The sequence below is a fragment of the Carassius gibelio genome, chromosome A3, assembly GCF_023724105.1.
Source record: "Carassius gibelio isolate Cgi1373 ecotype wild population from Czech Republic chromosome A3, carGib1.2-hapl.c, whole genome shotgun sequence".
Lineage (NCBI taxonomy): Eukaryota > Metazoa > Chordata > Actinopteri > Cypriniformes > Cyprinidae > Carassius > Carassius gibelio.
This window is the reverse complement of record NC_068373.1, coordinates 1,957,433-1,978,454: the sequence shown is the minus strand read 5'-3', so window position 1 is coordinate 1,978,454 and position 21,022 is coordinate 1,957,433. Positions and strand designations below refer to the sequence as shown.

General features: G+C 37.0%; 1 protein-coding gene across 1 annotated transcript; it reads right to left on the bottom strand.

The window, feature by feature from the left end:
- Positions 1–315: 315 nt before the first annotated feature.
- Positions 316–900, bottom strand: LOC127956894 (GTPase IMAP family member 9-like). The gene has a single exon (XM_052555173.1). It carries the CDS (start codon positions 898–900, stop codon positions 316–318), a length of 585 nt encoding a protein of 194 aa, XP_052411133.1.
- Positions 901–21,022: the final 20,122 nt, after the last annotated feature.

Here is a 21,022-nt window from a genome sequence, read left to right as displayed (position 1 = left end):
CTGTTCTGCTCTGCTTAAACTTTTTAGTTTGGTACACCATAAAATTCAATGTATAGAAAACAAGGTATCTTGTTTGTAAATCATGTATGTAAATGTATGAGTGTAAGAAGAAAAATAAAAGAGAGCAAAGATAAAATATCTATATTATGTGAAAGCATTTTATAAACATTAAAGTGAATATTAGTGTATATTATGTGCTATATGATGTAGTATAGGCAGCAAATAAAAAAAATACCCTAATTATGCCTGTTGATCTAATCTAAACTACAGGATCTGTCACAAAACCTCACCACAACTGCTACAATGCTCCCTAGTTTATTTCAACATCTTAAAATCATAGTGTTTCTTTCCATTAAAAAGGAACATTTTTTGTATCATTTGCAGCAGTTCTTTGACCTGATTTTGATCATTTATGTTCTCATTGTTAAATGAGTGATATCTGCCCCAACAGGTCTTGATAAGTTGCTTCAGCTCATTGCTTTTACTGATGTATGTTTCAACAGCCTCGTCTTTAAGCACATCAGCATGAGTGAACAGAATGATAGTGTAGTTAATGGCATCTTCTCCAAAGTTATGCTGAATCCATTTCATAACATTCTTCTCCTCCTCTGTGAATTTCACACCCAGTTTCATCACCAGCAGAAATGCATGAGGCCCAGGATGAGACAGGTTCTTGCACTGCCCTGTTACAGTCTGCAGCATTTCTTTATCTCGAGTGTCAAACAGACCTGGACAGTCAATAACTGATATGGTGCATCCATCTCCATTTGCTTCTTGTTTGTTACAGTTCGCTGTAACTGATCCTGGAGAGTGTTTCACATCAAAAATGTCTTTGTTCAGGATGGTGTTACCTGATGCACTTTTTCCTGATCCAGTGTTGCCCAACAGCACAATCCTCATATCTGTTACAATCAGAAGACAATGTTATTGTATTGTTTTTTTTTCTTGTTATGTCAAAAAGTACAAAGTACTTTTAATTCATAGAAGGCTGCTGTAATGCACCAAGAATTAATATGGAATTAAGTCATTCTTGATACGTTAAATGCAATGTCATGATAATCACAGCACAGCAAATACAGGTCCTTCTAAAAAAAATTGCATATTGTGATAAAGTTCATTATTTTCCATAATGTAATGATAAAAATTAAACTTTCATATATTTTAGATTGATTGCACACCAACTGAAATATTTCAGGTCTTTTATTGTTTTAATACTGATGATTTTGGCATACAGCTCATAAAAACCCAAAATTCCTATCTCAAAAAAATTAGCATATTTCATCCGACCAATAAAAGAAAAGTGTTTTTAATACAAAAAAAAGTCAACCTTCAAATAATTATGTTCAGTTATGCACTCAATACTTGGTCGGGAATCCTTTTGCAGAAATGACTGCTTCAATGCAGCGTGGCATGGAGGCAATCAGCCTGTGGCACTGCTGAGGTGTTATGGAGGCCCAGGATGCTTCGATAGCGGTCTTCAGCTCATCCAGAGTGTTGGGTCTTGCGTCTCTCAACTTTCTCTTCACAATATCCCACAGATTTTCTATGGGGTTCAGGTCAGGAGAGTTGGCAGGCCAATTGAGCACAGTAATACCATGGTCAGTAAACCATTTACCAGTGGTTTTGGCACTGTGAGCAGGTGCCAGGTCGTGCTGAAAAACTAAATTTTCATCTCCATAAAGCTTTTCAGCAGATGGAAGCATGAAGTGCTCCAAAATCTCCTGATAGCTAGCTGCATTGACCCTGCCCTTGATAAAAAACAGTGGACCAACACCAGCAGCTGACATGGCACCCCAGACCATCACTGACTGTGGGTACTTGACACTGGACTTCAGGCATTTTGCCATTTCCTTCTCCCCAGTCTTCCTCCAGACTCTGGCACCTTGATTTCCGAATGACATGCAAAGTTTGCTTTCATCCGAAAAAAGTACTTTGGACCACTGAGCAACAGTCCAGTGCTGCTTCTCTGTAGCCCGTTTCCTGCACACGCCTGTGCACGGTGGCTCTGGATGTTTCTACTCCAGACTCAGTCCACTGCTTCCGCAGGTTCCCCAAGGTCTGGAATCGGTCCTTCTCCACAATCTTCCTCAGGGTCCGGATACCTCTTCTCGTTGTGCAGCATTTTTTGCCACACTTTTTCCTTCCCACAGACTTCCCACTGAGGTGCCTTGATACAGCACTCTGGGAACAGCCTATTCGTTCAGAAATTTCTTTCTGTGTCTTACCCTCTCGCTTGAGGGTGTCAATGATGGCCTTCTGGACAGCAGTCTTACCCATGATTGTGGTTTTGAGTAATGAACCAGGCTGGGAGTTTTTAAAAGCCTCAGGAATCTTTTGCAGGTGTTTATAGTTAATTAGTTGATTCAGATGATTAGGTTAATAGCTCGTTTAGAGAACCTTTTCATGATATGCTAATTTTTTGAGATAGGAATTTTGGGTTTTCATGAGCTGTATGCCAAAATCATCAGTATTAAAACAATAAAAGACCTGAAATATTTCAGTTGGTGTGCAATGAATCTAAAATATATGAAAGTTTAATTTTTATCATTACATTATGGAAAATAATGAACTTTATCACAATATGCTAATTTTTTGAGAAGGACCTGTATGTAAGGAATAAGCTGCATTATCACTGCTCAAGATATTGTTCAGATGATGTATTTCAAGACGTGTGAGGTTTTTAAGGCAGTTATTGGAGAGAGAGGATTTAGTCTGTGCATCTCTCAAGTGTTCAGCAACAACATCTCTACTAAAAGTGAAACTGTAAGTTTTTCTACTTCAAGAAAAGTTTGATTACCTTACTAGAGAGCATGTCATGTAGCTTTTAAGTTGCTGAACTATTTTTTTTTAAACGTCACAGCAGCTCTGAAAGCATGTTTCTGTGTGAGTGTGTCTCTACTGTATGTGTGTGCATTTGTGAGAGAGTAGAAAAAATGTGCTATCCATACATAGAAATAATTTGTCTTTTTTTATATTATTTACTATATTTTGTTAGAGACATTGTACGTTTTAGTTCTTTTAATTTTGTAGGCTGTAAAGATCTTTGAAATAACTAGGAAAAGTAATATGGACTTGTAATGCGGTCAAGACTTTGCTGTTTGTTTCCCCTGTAAGTACAACACCCTGTAGAATAAATTGTTACATATTGTTCAAGCAAGAAAATCATTGTAACTATTTAAGACTATTTAAGTGGTCAAAGAGCACAAATATTTAGGCCCTGTGTTTTTTGGGTAATAAAATAAAATTTGAGGCAAACACTGATATGATTATAGGTAAAGCTATTCGATGTATGTATTTTTTGAAGAAACTTAGAACTTTTCATATGGATGTTTATTTTATGAAGATGATTTGTACTATTCTTATTGAATATATTGAATATATATACTTTTTTCTATTATTTGTTGGTATGGTCATTTGAATGTAAAAAAACAGGGATAAGTTGAGCAATACAATTAAAATAAAATAAAAAATGTTAAGATGAACTGTTAAGGAGCTGATTTAAGGACTTTCGCTCAAATTGATGAACATAAGGTGACTAAGAAGGGCCAGTTAGTCCTCTTTGATGTCACCCATCAATTGTGTAATAAATTTCGAAGATTTAAACTCCCTTTGTGCAAATCATTCCTTTATACCTGCTGCAATCATGTTTTTAAATGTCTTATTATAAATTTGTTTTATGTGTATAGAGTTGCTGCTGTATGTGCATGTACACTGCTGTCTACATGGATTGCCTTTTAAGGACACCACACTTAAGACAATAATTAGAGCATGCAACTTTCAATGTTTAGAAAAGTTTTAATTTTCTTTAAAAAGCCTACAGTTTAACAATGGTCAAGTCTCATCAAATTGTGTAATCTCCTAGCAATCATTATCATTTCATCAGTAACTTAATATATAGTATTTTAGATACAAAATTTGTTCAGATGGAAGTAGATTCTATCAGCATCACACAATAAAATTCTTTAAAGTGTGAGAATGACAGTCAAAGTAATTATCCAATATTTTCTCAGCTACGAATTGGACACTCTTCTGTCAATAACTCACACTATATGATTTAAAAGTCAAAATGAAAATGTGGACTTGCTGGGACTGTAGAGCATGTGCAGCAACATTTTATGGTATATGAAAGAGAAAAACTCCAGACAATAATTTTAATCTTCTAAGAAAATCTGATCCAACTTTGGTAAGAATTGTACTTATCAAAATTATGACTATTGTAATGGTAAATTTAATTGCGTAAAGCAGGGGTTAAAATAAATAAATAAATAGTTTCACTCGGAGCATAATTGGTATTTGAAAGTTTATGTTCCTCTGTCTTTCCAAAATCAGTTTGAGTAGAAAAATACTGGTTAATAACATTATTTTTTAAACCTTTTCATTGCCTATAGTAGTAGTAGTAGTAGTAGTAATAATAATAATAATAATAATAATAAAGTACAGCATTTTCCTTACTCAAAAGGAAAAGAAAACACAAGGGTCTTGAACTGTTAGCCTATCAAGGGCTTAGTTATAGCCAATACAGCATCATCTTTTCTAAATTTTGACCAAATGTGACCAATCACGGAAAGGGTTAGAGCCACGGTTCAGGGGCATTTTGAGTTATTCACATATTCTGAAAGTGTAGTCTCCAAGCTTTCCAACGATGTGTTAATGTTTATGTAAACAAAAAGTACATATTGATGCTAATTTTATTTGTTATTTGCTGGTTTTCTACATAAATCTGTTATCTGTGATAACCGATGAGCTAGTTAATAACAATAGGTAGATAGGGGAAGGTCTAAACATGGACTAAACATGAGATAACGTGTACGTGTTCTTAGAATGAACACAAAACGAAAAACTTTGATGTTTATGGAAACTCACCCCATAAGAAACAGAAAAGTAGCCTATTCTTGCAGATCTCGATGCCTCCAATGAAATAAGTCGTTCGGGCACACTTTCTCTTTGTCGGGGTCTTCTTTGTGGATGTAACCATCTCTGAAGTTTGCACTGTCCGTCTGTTTGCCTCTAAATGTTACGGATTTTCCCCATTTCTCTGTCTTTATCCCCATCAAATGTTACTATCGATATAGCCTCTGATATCTTACAATCCAACTCGTCTGACACCAGTCCAATACATTCTTCCTCGTCGTCATCTTCGCTCAGTTGTAGATTAGGGATATTATACAGTCTTATTAAGCCCGCTTTCATCGTCGCTCAGATCGTCTTTAGAATCAGTGAGCGCTTGTTCATAAGCATCCGGATTGTCGAAGAAGTACTTCAAAACATTTTCAGTGTAACGGCCACGGTTCAGCTCGTCTGCGATCATCTTTGCGGCGTACATCTTCATTGAATTTTGATATCAGCTAGAGTCGGCCAGAGCGATGCATACTAAGTAGCCACGCTTCCCTCGGAGGGCGGGGGCAATAACAAAAGAAACAAAAGCCGGCTTATCCAATATGGAAATACACAGACAATGAAACGCCCCTACTGCGTGCTAGAATCTCAGACAAACAAGCTGATTTCAACCTCAAAATGTACGCTTTTAAATATACCAATACTGCTATCTCAAACACGGAGAGGCTTCTTTGTGATATCAACTAACAGATTCTGCAAAAAAAAACGAAAATCACCAATTTTGAAAAAAAAAAACCGCTTCTTTCTCATTTTGCTCGAAAGTTGTGTTGCCGACTTATCACCGGTTTCCGTGACGGGTCACAAATGTCTTAAACAAAAGAAAAAAAACTGTCAATGCTTTAAAGGTGCCATAGAATGCATGTTTGAAAACAACCAGCCTATAATGGTAAATATCCACTCTCTTATTGTTTTATAATTCCAAAAAAAAAAATAAACAGCCTCTCCACATGAGTAGTTCCAGATTAATCACTACTATGATGTCATACTCTGGTTAATCCCACCCATTAGTGACGATCTCTGCCCTTTTAGCATATACACAGTCCTGAGTTAGTAGCAACGGTATGCTTTGGCTTCTGGAGGTACAATGTAAATGTCAGCCCCATAGAGCAATTAAAAGTGTCTTGTGTTGGGATGCACCAACGAACATAGGTGTCTCCATATAATGCTGAGGACACAGTGGTTAAATGTAATTTTCTAAGGAAATATCCAGAAACCCAAGCCCCCCCCCCCCCCCCCCCCCCAGAAAATTTCCTTTACGTTTGTGCTAATATTTTACAACAGACTGGCTAACAAACAAGAGTAAGTTCAGTGCTGGAGTTGTGCAAAGATTGCTTCTGAAAGAGGGATCGATACAATGCTTTTTTTGGAGTATGGACGTTTGGTCACAAAGTAAGCATCACACGTCATATTTTGTTTTCCAAAAGAGCTTCTTTGCTCTCTGTAAGGTTAATTTTGCTACCCAGATAGTAGGCAATCGCTTTTGAGCTCACTTCACAGGGCAACCATGCCTATAGTGAGTACAACCTGAAAGTGCACAGCGGGCCTGGCAGCACTTCCTACATTTCCCATGAACACTATGCTGTAATCCTACGTGATGACGTTTCATATGCCCATTGGCTGCACGCAGTTTGTAGTGAAACCAATGCGAAAAAACAAGGAATAGAGGGTCCATCAGAAAACACAAGGAAGAAGAACGAATGGAGCCAGAGCATGGAGCATAGACTGAAAGAGGAGGGAGTTAGCTATTAAAGAAAATGCGGCGGTGATTGGGACAGATTTCTGGGGGCGAAAAGAGGAACGAGGCAGGGGATTGAGGATATTACGGAGCCCCGCACATCACCTGTAGGAGAAAAAAAATCAATCCGTGACGACGGTTTTGCAATCCGTCCCCTCAGTTTATAAACCGTACTCACGATTTCATAAACTTTTCCCTTGGTTAAACAAACCGTACCCACGGATTAACCAACCGTGCCCACAAATTCCCAATCCGTGCGCTCAGATTTTGTAAACCGTACCGTCGGTTTTTGAATCCGTACACACTGAATCCGTGTGCACTCTTTCGCAATCCGTTCCCTCGGATTTGTAAACTGACGCGCATTTGTAGCTCCGCCCCCACCGGCAGATTCATTTATGTTTATTAAACATTATTTTTCATAGTATCCAATGAGTCTTTGAGCGTTTATTTGACATAAATCACCAATAGGATAAGGCACAGCCGCCTGTGTTTTATGGCCAAAAAAATAAATGCTAAAAAGAAGAAAATAAGGGTAAAAAGCAAAACAAAACAAATAATATGCCGGTTATGTTTTCATTCCTTTTCTCTCTAACTGAATGCAATGTTATTTTTGGCCTCATTGTTTAATAATAACATTAACAGTGAAACATGCATCCAACTCAGGCAGGTGGAGTGGATGGAGCTTAGTATAATAAAATCACAAAAATAAGTCTTCATGCATATTAAGAAAGAATTGTACACAAGCATTTACAAAACTGTCAAAGTTTATTTAAAAATAAAGCAATTCATGAATTATTTTCTTGTACTCATTTATTTAGCCTACAAATTAAAATTATAAAAATAACTTTATTTATATCATTATTATATATTATTATACAGGTTATGCATAAGAATCTTTTATCCAAAACAATTTACAACCAAGCAAAAAATTACTCCAGAGTTAGTCACAATGCCAGGTTTATTGTACAATAATAATCAAGTGCTATTATAAGATTATTCCTTTATTATTATTAAACCTTTTCCACATAATAATATTCAATAAAACTGTATGTTAACAGGAGCTTGCTGCATGAATCCGTGAGTACGGTTTACAGATCCGTGGGAACGGATTGCGTAAGCGTGCGCATGGATTATGAATTTGTGGGTACGGATTCAAAAACCGAGGGTATGGTTTACAAAATCTGTGCGCACGAATTGGAGATTCGTGGGCACGATTTGTTAAAACCGAGGGAACAGTTTATAAATTTGTGAGTACGGTTTATAAACTGAGGGGATGGATTGCAAAACCGTCGCCACGGATTGATTTTTTTTTCTCCTACAGGTGACGTGCGGGGCTCCATAGGATATCGACAGAGAAACAAAGAAAATAAAATGTAATGCCAAATGGTTGACGGGTCATAAATGGCTTGTGTTTGATCACAAGAATGTCGTAATGTTTTGTCAGGATTGCTGCATGTAAGTTACGCGAAAGAAAAAAAACAAAACAAGCAATTTCGTGGTGGGAACTAATTTTCAATTTGAGTCAGTGTACATTTTGTTGTATAAACTGTACTTTATATGTGTTTTTCATGCCAACAATGTTAATAAAATGATCAAATTCATTCAATGCGAGTCATCATTTGTTATTTTTACCGAAAAAACTTTAGAAAGTTACCAGCCACATTGGTGAAATGCTATTTCATGCATTCTGAGTTTTTTACACTGTTAAAGAGTTGGATTCCCATGCTAAACATGGACAAAGTTTAAAAAATTAAGTTGTACGTTTGAAGGAGTATTTCTGTTTGTCACAAGTTTCGGAAAGTTTTTTTCTAGTATGGGTCTGTGTGACGTTAGATGGAGCGGAATTTCCTTATATGGGTCCAAAGGGCACGTCTTCCGGAAGAGCGCGCGCTCCCGTATAGCAGAGCACAGCAGAGACATTCACTGATCAGAGCGAGAGCGTCGCGAATTGTCACAAAAGAAGTGTGTTTTTGGTTGCCAGGGCAAGACAACCCTGCACAGATTACCAAAAAAAAAAAACAGCATTAAGGGACCAGTGGATGGAGTTTATTTTTACAGAGCATCAACGGAGTTGTGCAAGTGTTTTTGTTTGTTCCCTGCATTTCGAAGATGCTTGTTTTACAAACAAGGCCCAGTTTGACGCCGGATTTATTTCTTAAGGATAATGCAGTCTCAACGAAAAAGGGTCACGATCATGTGTTGGAACCGCAGGCGGTGAGTAAAACTGCTTCAAATATCTCTGTGTTGTTAACTTAGCAATCGGCGCGTAAGCACATCAAGTTAACAACATGCGATGTTGTCATCAAACTGCACTTTCCACATGTACAGCTTAAAAAAAAAAAAAAAAAAAAAAAAAGACGACATAAAGTGGAACTTAGTCATTTTCCAAAAACGCTAAGCAAATATATACAGTTTCAATACATACTAGTGCTGTGCAAAATATCGAATGCGATTTTCATGCACCTCTCATGAGTAAAGATGCTCCTGTTATTACAAGTATATCTCCAGCATGTGCGTTCAGATCAGGGTTGCCAGGTTTTCACAACAAATCTGCCCAGTTGCTTCTTAAAACTAGTCCAAAACTAGCCCAATCGCGTTTCCGGGAGGTTCCCCGATACAAATTGCTTCCCGGGGTTAAAATACAAATTTTTGGGAAGGGTTTCCCTGGTAAAATTAGCATTTTAGGGGCTAAATATGACATTATTGGTATTGGGATTGCTTCAAACCGCGGACATGAAAAACAACCGCAGACTTGGCAACACTGGTTCAGGCGGAGCGGCAGTTACTTCACAGAGCCGTAGTCTACCGACAACTGACACAAATTCGCTTTCAAAATCGACAAAGAATCGCCTGCGATTTTAACATTGATTTTGTGTAGATTGTCAGTGAATTACGGCTCGGTGTAGTAAATGCCAACCAGTGTTGCCAAGTCTGTGGTGCTTGTTTTTCATGTCCGCGGGTCACAGCCACCCCAATGCAAATAACGTGATATTTAGCCCCTAAAACACGAATTTTACCAAGGCAACCCTGCTAAAAAAACGTATATTTTAACCCCGGGAAGCAATGTTTTATCGGGGAACCTTCTGGAAGCGGGATTGGGCTAGTTTTGAGAAGCAACTGGGCAGGATTTGTTGTGAAAACCTGGCAACCCTGATCTGAACACACGTGCTGGAGATATACTTCTAATTACAGGAGCGTCTTCATTGATGAGATGTACATGAAAATCGCATTCGATTTTTTGCACAGCCCTAACAAAGAGACGTCGTCAGCCTCTGGATCTGATTCTGGATCATAAATATACGGCTGAATCTGACCGTTAGCCATGGTTTGTTTTGGATGATGTTTTTTTCCTCACGTAATGTCACAGCTTCCAAACACTCTCAACGCAAAAGCCTACTCGCACTCGTGATTCTTTAGCTCCGCCCACACGTCACGCCTCCAGGCACTCGTGTTTTTCTGGAAAAAATCGGTACAGACTATCTTTCTCTTATAAATATAATAAAACTAAAGACCTTTTGGAGTTATGAAGGATGCAGTACTACTCTATAGGTACTCAAGATTAACAGGATATTGAGTGAAAACAAGCATTTCACCCCCCCCCCCCTTTAATTTAGAACCCTGTAAGTATATATATATAAAATTACAAAATTACCTTCAAATGTATTTACACTTGGATACTAAAATTTTACAAGTTTAAACAATAAACATTCAGGTGACACATTACAATTTACAAAAAGTTTTCATTTGTTAACATTAGATACCTACCCAACATGAACTAACATGGCAAATACTTAACATTAACCTTAGTTAACTATAGTTAATATATTAACCTAGTTAATTTCAATATTTACCAATACATTATTAAAGGGACAATAAGTAACTTTTTAGGTATTTTATTATCTAAAATCAATATTTTTATTCATAAATATGCCCTCAATGGTGTACAAATACCTATGCCAATGTTTAAACTAATCCTCGTAAATGAAGAATTTATTATCTTTATATACATGGGACGGGTAGGTCGATGGAGGCTTCCATGTAGTTCCGCCATCTTGCAAAACTATAATAGCAGAGAGGGACAGAAAGTACTAAGCCAACGCGTTTCCACAACGCGTTTTCGGTCAGAGCCAGAAACGCAGGTGCAGATCAGTGAGAGGCGCTTGAAACTGCACCGGCAAGTTTAAAAGTCTGGATTGCATTCTTATTATGGACCATACATATGCCGCGCCACAGGAGAAGAAAACATCGTCGCCAAAACAGTCAAAAATAGAACGTAAAAGGAAACGTGACCGTAGATTACAGAAAACAAGAGTTAATGTCGGGGAAGCTTTTTCTAGGTGGAAAGAGCTAATGCTGGATAAAGATTTCAAAAGAGACGCTGAAGTGGCCAGTTTTCTTCTCGACAGGTAAGTCAGTGTTACAATCTATATTACAATATTTTTTTTTATATCTAACAATGCACATTATTCAGAAAATATAACGAATAAAGAAGACATAACTACTAATTACAATATTTCATGTTTTCCCACAGTCAGTAATTCATACTGTAACATTCGTTTGTTTATGGTCATGTTGCAGTTTGTTTGAAATAACACACCTGTTCACCTGAAGGAAAACTCGATGAAGTGCTATTAGAAGACATCCCGTCAAAGCTTTTTGGTACATATCGCCTACCGTAGATGCAACGTACATTTGAAAAAGCGAGGCGCTGGAGAGCAAAATTAGTTTGAATGCAAAATACAATTTCACCACTAGATAGGAGTAATTCCTACTTAGTGTCCCTTTAAGAACAAACTTTGTGTCTGTTGAAATTATTTAATGGATCAGAGCTAACATGAACTAACAAAGAACAGTTTTTTAAGTATTAAAGATTAATGCATTTTGTAAAAACATTATTGCTCATTGTTATTTAATGTTAATTTCAGCATTTACTAACGTTAACTAATGATACCTTACTGTAAAGATACACCAAAACAGTGTTTTGAACAACACATTAGTAAATGGCATTCGTATTTATTTATCTAATAATTTACGACTAATAATAATTTATTACAATTTAATAATTTGGATCATCTCTGAGTGAAAAAATTTGTACATTTTATTGGCTGTTGCACATTTTCAAATTGCTCAGGATTGATGGTTGTTTATGTGGTTTAACTTGTCTTTCCATTTCTTAATCCAGCTTTCATTTCTGCAACTGTAAAGAGGAAATGATATACAAGTATCTATTAGTAAAGGTCTAATGCATCAAAATGAACTAAATATGCAATATGCAAAAATTGAGGTAAAAATATCCGTAACATGACCTACACGCATCAAAAGAATGAGAAGAAATAAGGGCGATGATGTCATTAAAAACATTTCAAGTTATAGTGCTACAGAGATATCAACCTTAATTAGCATTAGCATTACTAGCCCCGGCCCGACAGGTGTCGTAATAGCAGTTTCGGCCGTGGGAGGCGATATGCGGGCAACATAACCACCAGCCAACCTGCAATACACTAATAACTCGCACGGCTTGTCGGCGTGCCTGAACCTGATGTCAATCATGTGGAAAGTACAGCCCAGTACTTCATTTCAGTTCAGGGAAGAGAGAGAAAGGATGACTGAAGCCCTTGGCAATAGACCACCACTGCGCTCGGAATCACAAATCAAATCCGAAAAGAAAAGGAGCCGAACCACAGTAAACATCGGCACTGCTTTTAATCGCTGGAGACAACTGATGGACCTGAAAGAAATGAGGTTCGACTCTGAACTTGCAACATTTCTTTTGCATTGGTAAGTTAGATGCTGTTAGTATTTCGCTAGAAGTTTGTTTTAGATGTTTGTGTATTTGTTTTCGGGAAGTTATAACATAGAAATGTATCGAAGGCTGTTAGATAAACGTGCCAATGTTAGCGATGGCTAACCGTAGCTGCGTTTGATAATTAGCTAGCTATAACTTAACGTTACCCATTTTATTATATCATAACTAACCTGCTCTGTCTAGTCTGTTGGTCTCCGTGTCCTCTTTGCTTCATGGTTTTTCTGTGCTTGAAAAAATTGATGTGTGGCGTGAAAGCGTGTGAAAAGAGTCAATTGCGTGTGTCTCAGGGTCAATGCTTCAGAGTTGGCACATTAGTTTCCAAACAGAATAAAGGACAGGTTGATTATTGCTGTTTAGCATTTGTATTAATCTATGATGTGTCCCTGTTTGCGTACAGGGACATAAAAAATTAATTAAAAGTGATACGTGAACCAAGGTGTCTGAGATTGTTCATTTTAAGTAAAGGATCCTAATATTTCGTCCACAACAATATTTAATGAGGTTAACTTATAACTCCCTGTGGTTAGTCTGCACGAGATCAACAAGCTTGTTTGCTTTGCGGTTGCTTTAAATATAAAATAAGCATTCGATCTACGTTAGAGCATCTGAGCGCTCACAATTCTTTCTGCAGCGTCGTGAGCAGAGCGGCAAGAGCGATTTTTGACGCTCTAGACGCCGGCGGTGTGAACGCACAGTTAGGCTTCGGCTATGGCTGTAGTGTTATTGTGAAAGTAGGGGCGGAGCATAGAGACTATGCCGTTTCTCGTTTGTTACTCTAGAGTAGACCAATTCTCTTTATTGAGACATACTGCCCCCATCTGGTATGGAATGTGGAGTATGACTTGATTTTTTTTGCCAAACATTACAGATGGCACCTTTAAATGTATGTGTCAGCAATGCACCTGTTGTTTGACAGACTATTCACAGCATTAACTGCAGTGACAGCACAATAAGTGGCTGTGCCCAGCATGATTAATATTTAGTGTAGCATTTTAAAGATAGTTCACCCAAAAAATTACAAACATTTAGTCCCCTTCATATCGTCCATACCTGACAAACCTGTTGGTGTTACGATCATCAGCTGGAGTGCCCATGAACTCTTATATAAGGCACTCCAACCAGGACTCTGGCATCTTCTATTTCCATTAACCACCAGATGTCACCATATAATCACTTGCACACTAGCACCTTTCATTTTATTGCACCACACCCAAACTACATTCCCCATGAGTCACTGCATCACAATCACCTTGCCACACCTGCACGTTATTCATGAGCCAATAAGACACACACACCTGCAGCTCATACACAGACACATTTTTAAGCAGCATAATCACTCTCAGTCACTGTGAAGTCTTGTTTAGCCCTGTCTAACATTTTTCCCATGTTTGTTATTCCTGTGTTTGACCTTTGGACTATGTATTCCAACTCTGATTCTCTCGCAGTTGATCTCCTAGAGTCAAGTCAGGTCCCTGTTTATCAGGTACCTGTTGATTTCCCAGAGTCTAGTCAGTAGGGATGGGCGATACCACATTTTTTCCATGCGATATGATACCGATACATTTTGTTACAATTTTAACGATACCAATACCAATACCAATACCGATACTGCTTATAATTTTAAAAGTGTATGTGATTTTTCAAAATAATCTTGTTTAATATATATATATATATATATATATATATATATATATATATATATATATAAATATATATATATATATATATATATATATAAATATAAATTTGCAGTTACCATGGCTACAAGAACAATGATTTGTGGTGTTATTGTTAAAACCATGGGTAATTTTCGTAAGGGAACCTGAGAAAAAAAAAAAAAAAACACTTTCACAGGAATGTGCCTGAAAGTGATAAACCGGCCTCATTTTTACCTAAATATTTTATAACTTATTTTAATATATATAAAAAATGTATAAGGTGTGCATTGTAGCTGACACCTAAATGAACACATTACAATTGTTTATGACTGCAAGTCTTTCTCCTCAAATGCTATTGAGCTTCAAATTTGTGTTTGAGCCCATGTGAAAAAGTTGCACAATTTACATATGATTTACAGTTTATTTAAATAAATATCAAACATTCAATTCAATTGTGCATTATAGCTGACACCTAGATGAACAATTACAGTTGTTTTTATGACTGTAAGTCATTCTCCTGACGTTAGAAAAGTGTATACCAATATCGCATGTAACTTTAGAGACGGTCCATAAATTTGAGACTCTCGAAAGTCCAACGTCAAGCCAACTTAATTTTTCCATAGTTTTCTTTTCTCTGCACCGGATTGGTGATGTCCTTTACCCAGGCATAGATGTCCATCCATCAATTATGAACATTCAGCTGCAAACATGTGGTGCGAGGATGCATGGCACATATAGCTGGCCATGGACCTGCGAAAGTACGCCTTCTTCCTAGTGAGCCTTGTAGTGCTTTTAATCTATGATAGTCTCACACTGGGCACCACTAAATGTAGTGATTTTAGATTTAAGTAGCACCAGGGCTCTGAACCGGTTCAAGGAACAAAAAAGAAAACCGGAAACAAACTTTTATGGTTCCGAACAGAATCGAAAATTTGAAATGGCCATTAACCTGTTAATAATGTTATTTTATCATTCCATTTTAAAATTTGCTGTCAACCAATCACAAATTCCAGTAGTAGGTCATATGCAAATGTGACGCTGAAGCCAGCGAGTGAAATGTCTGCTCAGCTGTGAACTCATCATATGCCGCTCTTAGAGTTTATCTGAGGATAGTGTGAGATGAATTCAACAGATCACACGCACCTGCAGCGCTTCTGTGAATGGAGAAAACAGAAAAACTTTTGGATTACATAAAAAGGAATAAAGGCATATACACTAAATATATTTTAACTTAATTCATACTGACAGATTAATGAGACGAAAGAAGAAATGTGCTAAATTACGGTTCATTGTGACACGTTCCAAAGTTTTCGGAAAGGAAAACGAAACAGCAGAGAGTAGTTTCTTTATTTTGCTAAATCTTTACAGTTTTAATTATTTTGGAAAAGCTTAACAGCTTTGAATAATGTCTTGCTTCTGTATAACCAACCAGCTTTGGTATGACCATCACGCCGACACAACATAATTTTGCTATATTGAAGCCTGTTCATTATCAAAATAAAACAGAGTTAAAGAAACAAATAAAAAGTAACACTGCATCGTTGTACAGAATGTGTTGCTTTCAGTGTGACCGCACCTCATTGTGCTGATATAGTTGATGTGAAAGATTATGTTTTATAAAAAAATGTAAATAAAATTACTTTGATGTCTTTAAAGTGTTGATATATTTTATTTTATATATATATATATATATATTTTTTTTTTTTTTTTTTTTTTTTTTTGTAGCCTACATTTGGCCAAAATCTAGAAAAGATGATGCTTTGGCTTAACTATAACTTTAAATAAGATCTAAAGGCAGTGGTGGTTCTAAGATTTTTCTGTAACAGGGGCCATTAAGGGGCCACATGTTACATTCAGGGGCCAAGTACATGGTACATTCAAGCACACAAAATAATTTATTCAGTATGGTGCAAATACTTTTCAGCAGTTATTCCTTTTACAAATGTTCTAATAAAAAATGATGAGCCAGTAAAGTTATTAATTATTTATACTGTGCATAAAGGACACAATGCATCACACACACACACACACACTAAAATTTCTTACTGGTGTATTTTGCATTCCCATGTGCATTCATGCGTTTCTCAATTAATGAATCACGCTGTGATAATGAATCAAGATTGCTAAGAAATTGCTGGGGTTAGCCTTCAGATTCCCTATGTGCACGCTGAGAAAAGTTTTGAAAAGCTGTTAAGAGCAGCACCTGAGCAATGGTTTTGATATATATCTGGTTTTCTCTAACTCTTTTTTTCCCTTTCTTTTTTTACTGATTCGATCATGGAGTTTTTTTTTTATGATTAATTTGTGCCGTGTCCAAGCAAACACAGCATTTCTGTGATGTTCTGATTTGCAATGATCTCTAAAGCCATAATTTCTGCACAGTGCTTTTTTCCAATTAGAGAACCCTGATTCTGACCTGAATATAGACATGGGGGCATTCTGGAGCGAAAGGGTAGCAAAAAACAGAGTCTCTAGAGACAGAATACTCCAGCCAGTAAAGAATGTACCGCCTTATTGTTTCCATGGCGACGCGTCGTGCTTGTCATGTGTCACAACACAGTCAGATCTGTATGATAAATTAATCACTTTTATTTCGTTTTTCCTGTTTTATTCAAAATATTTGCAAACATACTCGCTATATTATGAAATATTTGATATTCCAATTCTGAAATATGCGCAAGTAAATATATTTGGTAGTTTAAACACTTTTATATTGACCGTGTTATTTGATCTACACCGGGTGATGGGCGCCGCCATGTTAGTTCGTGCTGAATCTGAGCTGTGGGATTTACAACACGCACCTTTCATCCTCTCCTCCCGAAACACGTTGACGTAGGTCTCTCTACACAATCTGTATAATGATATCAATAAAAAACATGAAGTCAGATTATATTTGTAAGGATCATAATTGCCGTTTCCATAGACATCAGCGTGCATTTTACAAACTGATAAATGTAAATGTATGGTTTTGCTAGTACTTATGTGTATTTAAATGTCTTAAACCTATAATAAGCATTATATGTTTGAAAACACTGAATATGTTTGATAATATGACAAGCGCTCAGCGCGTTCGATCTGGCTCTGCGCCAGTCAAAGCGTGAAAGATTTGATTTAAATTCAGAAGTTGATGATGTGACTCACTGAAAGTTCTAATCACACCGCTGTGATCGGACGCTTCAGGATCCAGCCAAGACTGATAACACCGGTGTGATCGTACACGTTAAAGGGTTAACAAGTTCACTGGTTTACTTCGACAGTGCTTCCGGTGCTGCTTCCACAATTTAGTTAACAAACCTAAAATAAGTGAGAGTAGCAGCTAAATATCCTTTCATATTTTAATGACAACCAACACGAGGATTTGTGAATTGTCTTCAAGTTGGATAGATAGATGGATTTCTAGGAGACCCGCCATTACAATCGCAGGAGAGAATAGTCAGCGCATAGTTGTGACAGAGAGAGAGAGAGGAGAGAGAGATGACATACACTGTGTAATCAGATGTGGCTAATTCCTAATGTACACCTCTTCATGTTTAATAAAACAAGTGTTATGATCTGCCGAGCTCCCTGTCGGTGTCCTTCCAACAAAGCCAAGAACCCACGAGCTAGCACGCGGTAAGAACTGTAAAAGCCTGCATATAGGAACAATGCAAGTTACATTATTATTAGGCAAATTATAGTCAAAGAATATTGTTTTTAAAAAATAACATTATTAACCGGTATTTCTTCCACCTGAACTGGTTTCGGAAAGGTAATGATATCAGAAGGATGCAGGAACAGAAACGTTTAATTTTTTTTTCCGTTTTCAATCCCTGAGTAGCACCACCAGTGTAATGGCTTTGGGCTTAAATATTAATACTTAGTTTTGGTCATACTATTTTACGAGGCACCAGCCAGGAATGTCCTCTTGACCATAAGAACAATAATGGAAGATTGTTTTTTTTTTTTTTTTTTTGTTGAACACACTTATTTACAAAACATAATTTACAAAATCTCTCATTGGGAGATTTATGGGCAGAACATATATAAACACGATTAAATGAAACAAATTTCGATAAAGAAAATAAATGTAAAATAAAATAAATTAAGCAAAGGCACTTCAGTCCATAAGGCATGACAAAATTGTTTACATACATATATTGTCCTCAGTCAACATATACTCTTAAACTAAAGTTACATGGAAGCTTAACAAGTTATAATGACAAATATTTTGAGACATCTTCACAAAGGGAGTAAATGTTATCACTGGAGCCTTTCAGAAGTTTCAAAGAAGCAAAGTATTTCCTCAGTTCAATTTTAAACATCATTAGGGATGGATTTTTGTTTTGTCATTTACATTTATGAATATGGTATTTACCCATAATTGTTATGATATTGTACATTCTAAAAAGTTCCTTTGGGAGGTTTTCATTACCAAAAAGAACTTGCTCTAACTTTGCGTAATTCTCTCCATTTTAGTTTCCAGCCAATTCATGACATCTTGACAGAATATTTTTATCACTGGACAAGAGAAAAACAAATGTTCAATAGTTTTATCTTCCTGGGAACAGAACAAACATGGCTCCACTTCAAAACCAAATCTCTTTTTAAGCATAGCTGCTGTTGGATAATATCCATTTATAATTTTAAATTGCATTTCTTTGATTTTAGGAGGTATAGGCCATTTCATGAATTTTATATATGTATTTGTTATTTTATCATCATAATGCCTTATTTTTATATTTTGGTCAAAATAATGAAAGAGTTTACATTTGAATATTTTGGTAATACAAGGGGAATTTGATTTAGTTGCAGTTTAGGCAGATTATTTGACTTTTGGAATAATGTAAATAGTTTTGTATCATCTTTAATAGGCCTATTGGGTATTGCTTTACATACCTTATTATAATCCTTTATTAAACTTTGTATATTAAATTTTGTTTTAAAATTACCTTGTTCATCTAATATATCTGTGATGAAAATTCCCTTTTCAAAGCCTCTAAGCCTGCCACTTTATCAAAAATATTTTTGGGAATATGATACCATAGAGAGTCAGGTTTATCTAAAAATGCTTTTACCCAGTTAACTCTAAAAACTCCAAACATAGATTCAAAATCAATTGTTTTTAACCCCCCTTATTATAGTCCTTTACAAGTTGTGATGTATTGCATTTTATTAAGCCAGATGAATTGGTAAATTATAGTATTTGCTTTTCTTATGTTTTGTGAATATAGAGAGAATAACTTGGGTAAATTTAGAAATCCCTTTTGATTTTGACAATAGGTTACGTTCTAAAATAGTTAAGTCTCTTGTTAACCAATTCTTTAGGTTTCTACTTTCTTCTACATCATTCTTAACTGGAATCATCTCCAAGTCTGTTTCAGTGCAATTATACAAGGTTAATATTTCATTTTTTTTAGATCAAGGCAAAGGCCTGATGCCCTTGAAAAAACAGAAATCACATTTAAAGCCTTCTGAAGAATTGTTTTGTCCTTGAGAAATATCACTGTATCGTCAGCAAATTGGCTTATTTTCAATTCGGTGTCACAAACTTTTATCCCTTCAAGGTCTTTGTTATTTACTACAAAATAGGCCAAAAGCTGCATAGAGAGAATGAATAATCTAAATCCTTAATACTAAAACATGTGGTGAATGAGTTAAAAATCTGTTCCCCTAGGTCCAGCAGCGGTGGGAGCTCTCGGTACAATGGTCACAACCCAACGGATAACAGAACGGGAAGCCGATTCAATCCTTCCACGGAGCAGAAAACAGCAAGAAATAGGGCTACGAGATATCCACTCAGCAATTCCTTTCCAAAGCAGTTGATGGTAGGTATAATGATTCCTCTTCGGGACAGCCAATGGTCAATACCTGCATAACAATGGCAAGGGATTCTCACAGCAGTTGCTCTCAAAAACAGTGAATGTTACGTATCTGTATAGGCGATAGTAAAGATCGAGCCCATGACAGTTCCTCTTTGAACAGACACGGCAGGTGATCGTACAGACAGCGATACAAGAATCTTCGCCTAGCTGCTCCTCTTCAGGGCAGACAACAGCAGGTAATAGAACAACCTGTAGTAAGAGACTTTCACATGGCAGATTACCTTCAGAGCGGACAACAGATAATGGAACAGATAATGGCAGGAGACCTTCGCACAGCGACTTCTCTCCACACAGCGGCTGCTCTTCAAACCGACAGCAGATAATAAATCAGACAGTGGTAAGATAGCTTCACTCAGCGGCTTCTTTTCAGAGCAGACAACAGGTAGTGGGACAGACTATAATAAAGAGCTTTCACACAGCAGCTTATCTTCAGAGTATGGCAAAAGAATATGGAACAGACAATGGTAAGAGACTTCACTCAGCAGCTTCGCTTCAGAGCAGGCAGCGGCAGACCATGGAACAGGCTGTGACAAGAGACTTTTACACAGCAGCTTATCTTCAGAGTATGACAGCAGATAGTGGAACGAACAATGGTAAGACAGCTTTGCCCAGTGTCTTTTCTTCAGAGCATACAGCAGCAGATCCTGGAACAACAATGGTACGAGACCGTTGCACAGCGTTTCCTCTCCACACTGTGGCTTCTCTTCAGAGCAGGCAGCGGCAGACTATGGAACAAGTTGTGACAAGAGACTTTTACACAGCAGCTTATCTTCAGAGTATGACAGCAGATAATGGAACAGACAATGGTAAGAGGTCTTCACACAGCCACTTCCCTTCAGAGCAGACAGCAGAATTATACACCCACACTTGTAGATAGAGGGGCTTTACAGAAGAATATCCAAGAGGCACTTAACTGCTGCATAGATGATGGGGGTACTTAGCCGCTCTTCGATCCTTATCCAGTTCACTTTGTAGATTAATTCCTCCAGTTCCCCAAAACGCTGTGACTAAGAGTTCCACCTTCCCACCGCGTTAGTCCTTCCCACTCTGTTCTCTCGCTCTTCGT

What these genes read in the sequence shown, in the direction of transcription:
- LOC127956894 (XM_052555173.1), bottom strand. Translation starts at nt 900, where the DNA reads ATGAGGATTGTGCTGTTGGGCAACACTGGATCAGGAAAAAGTGCATCA.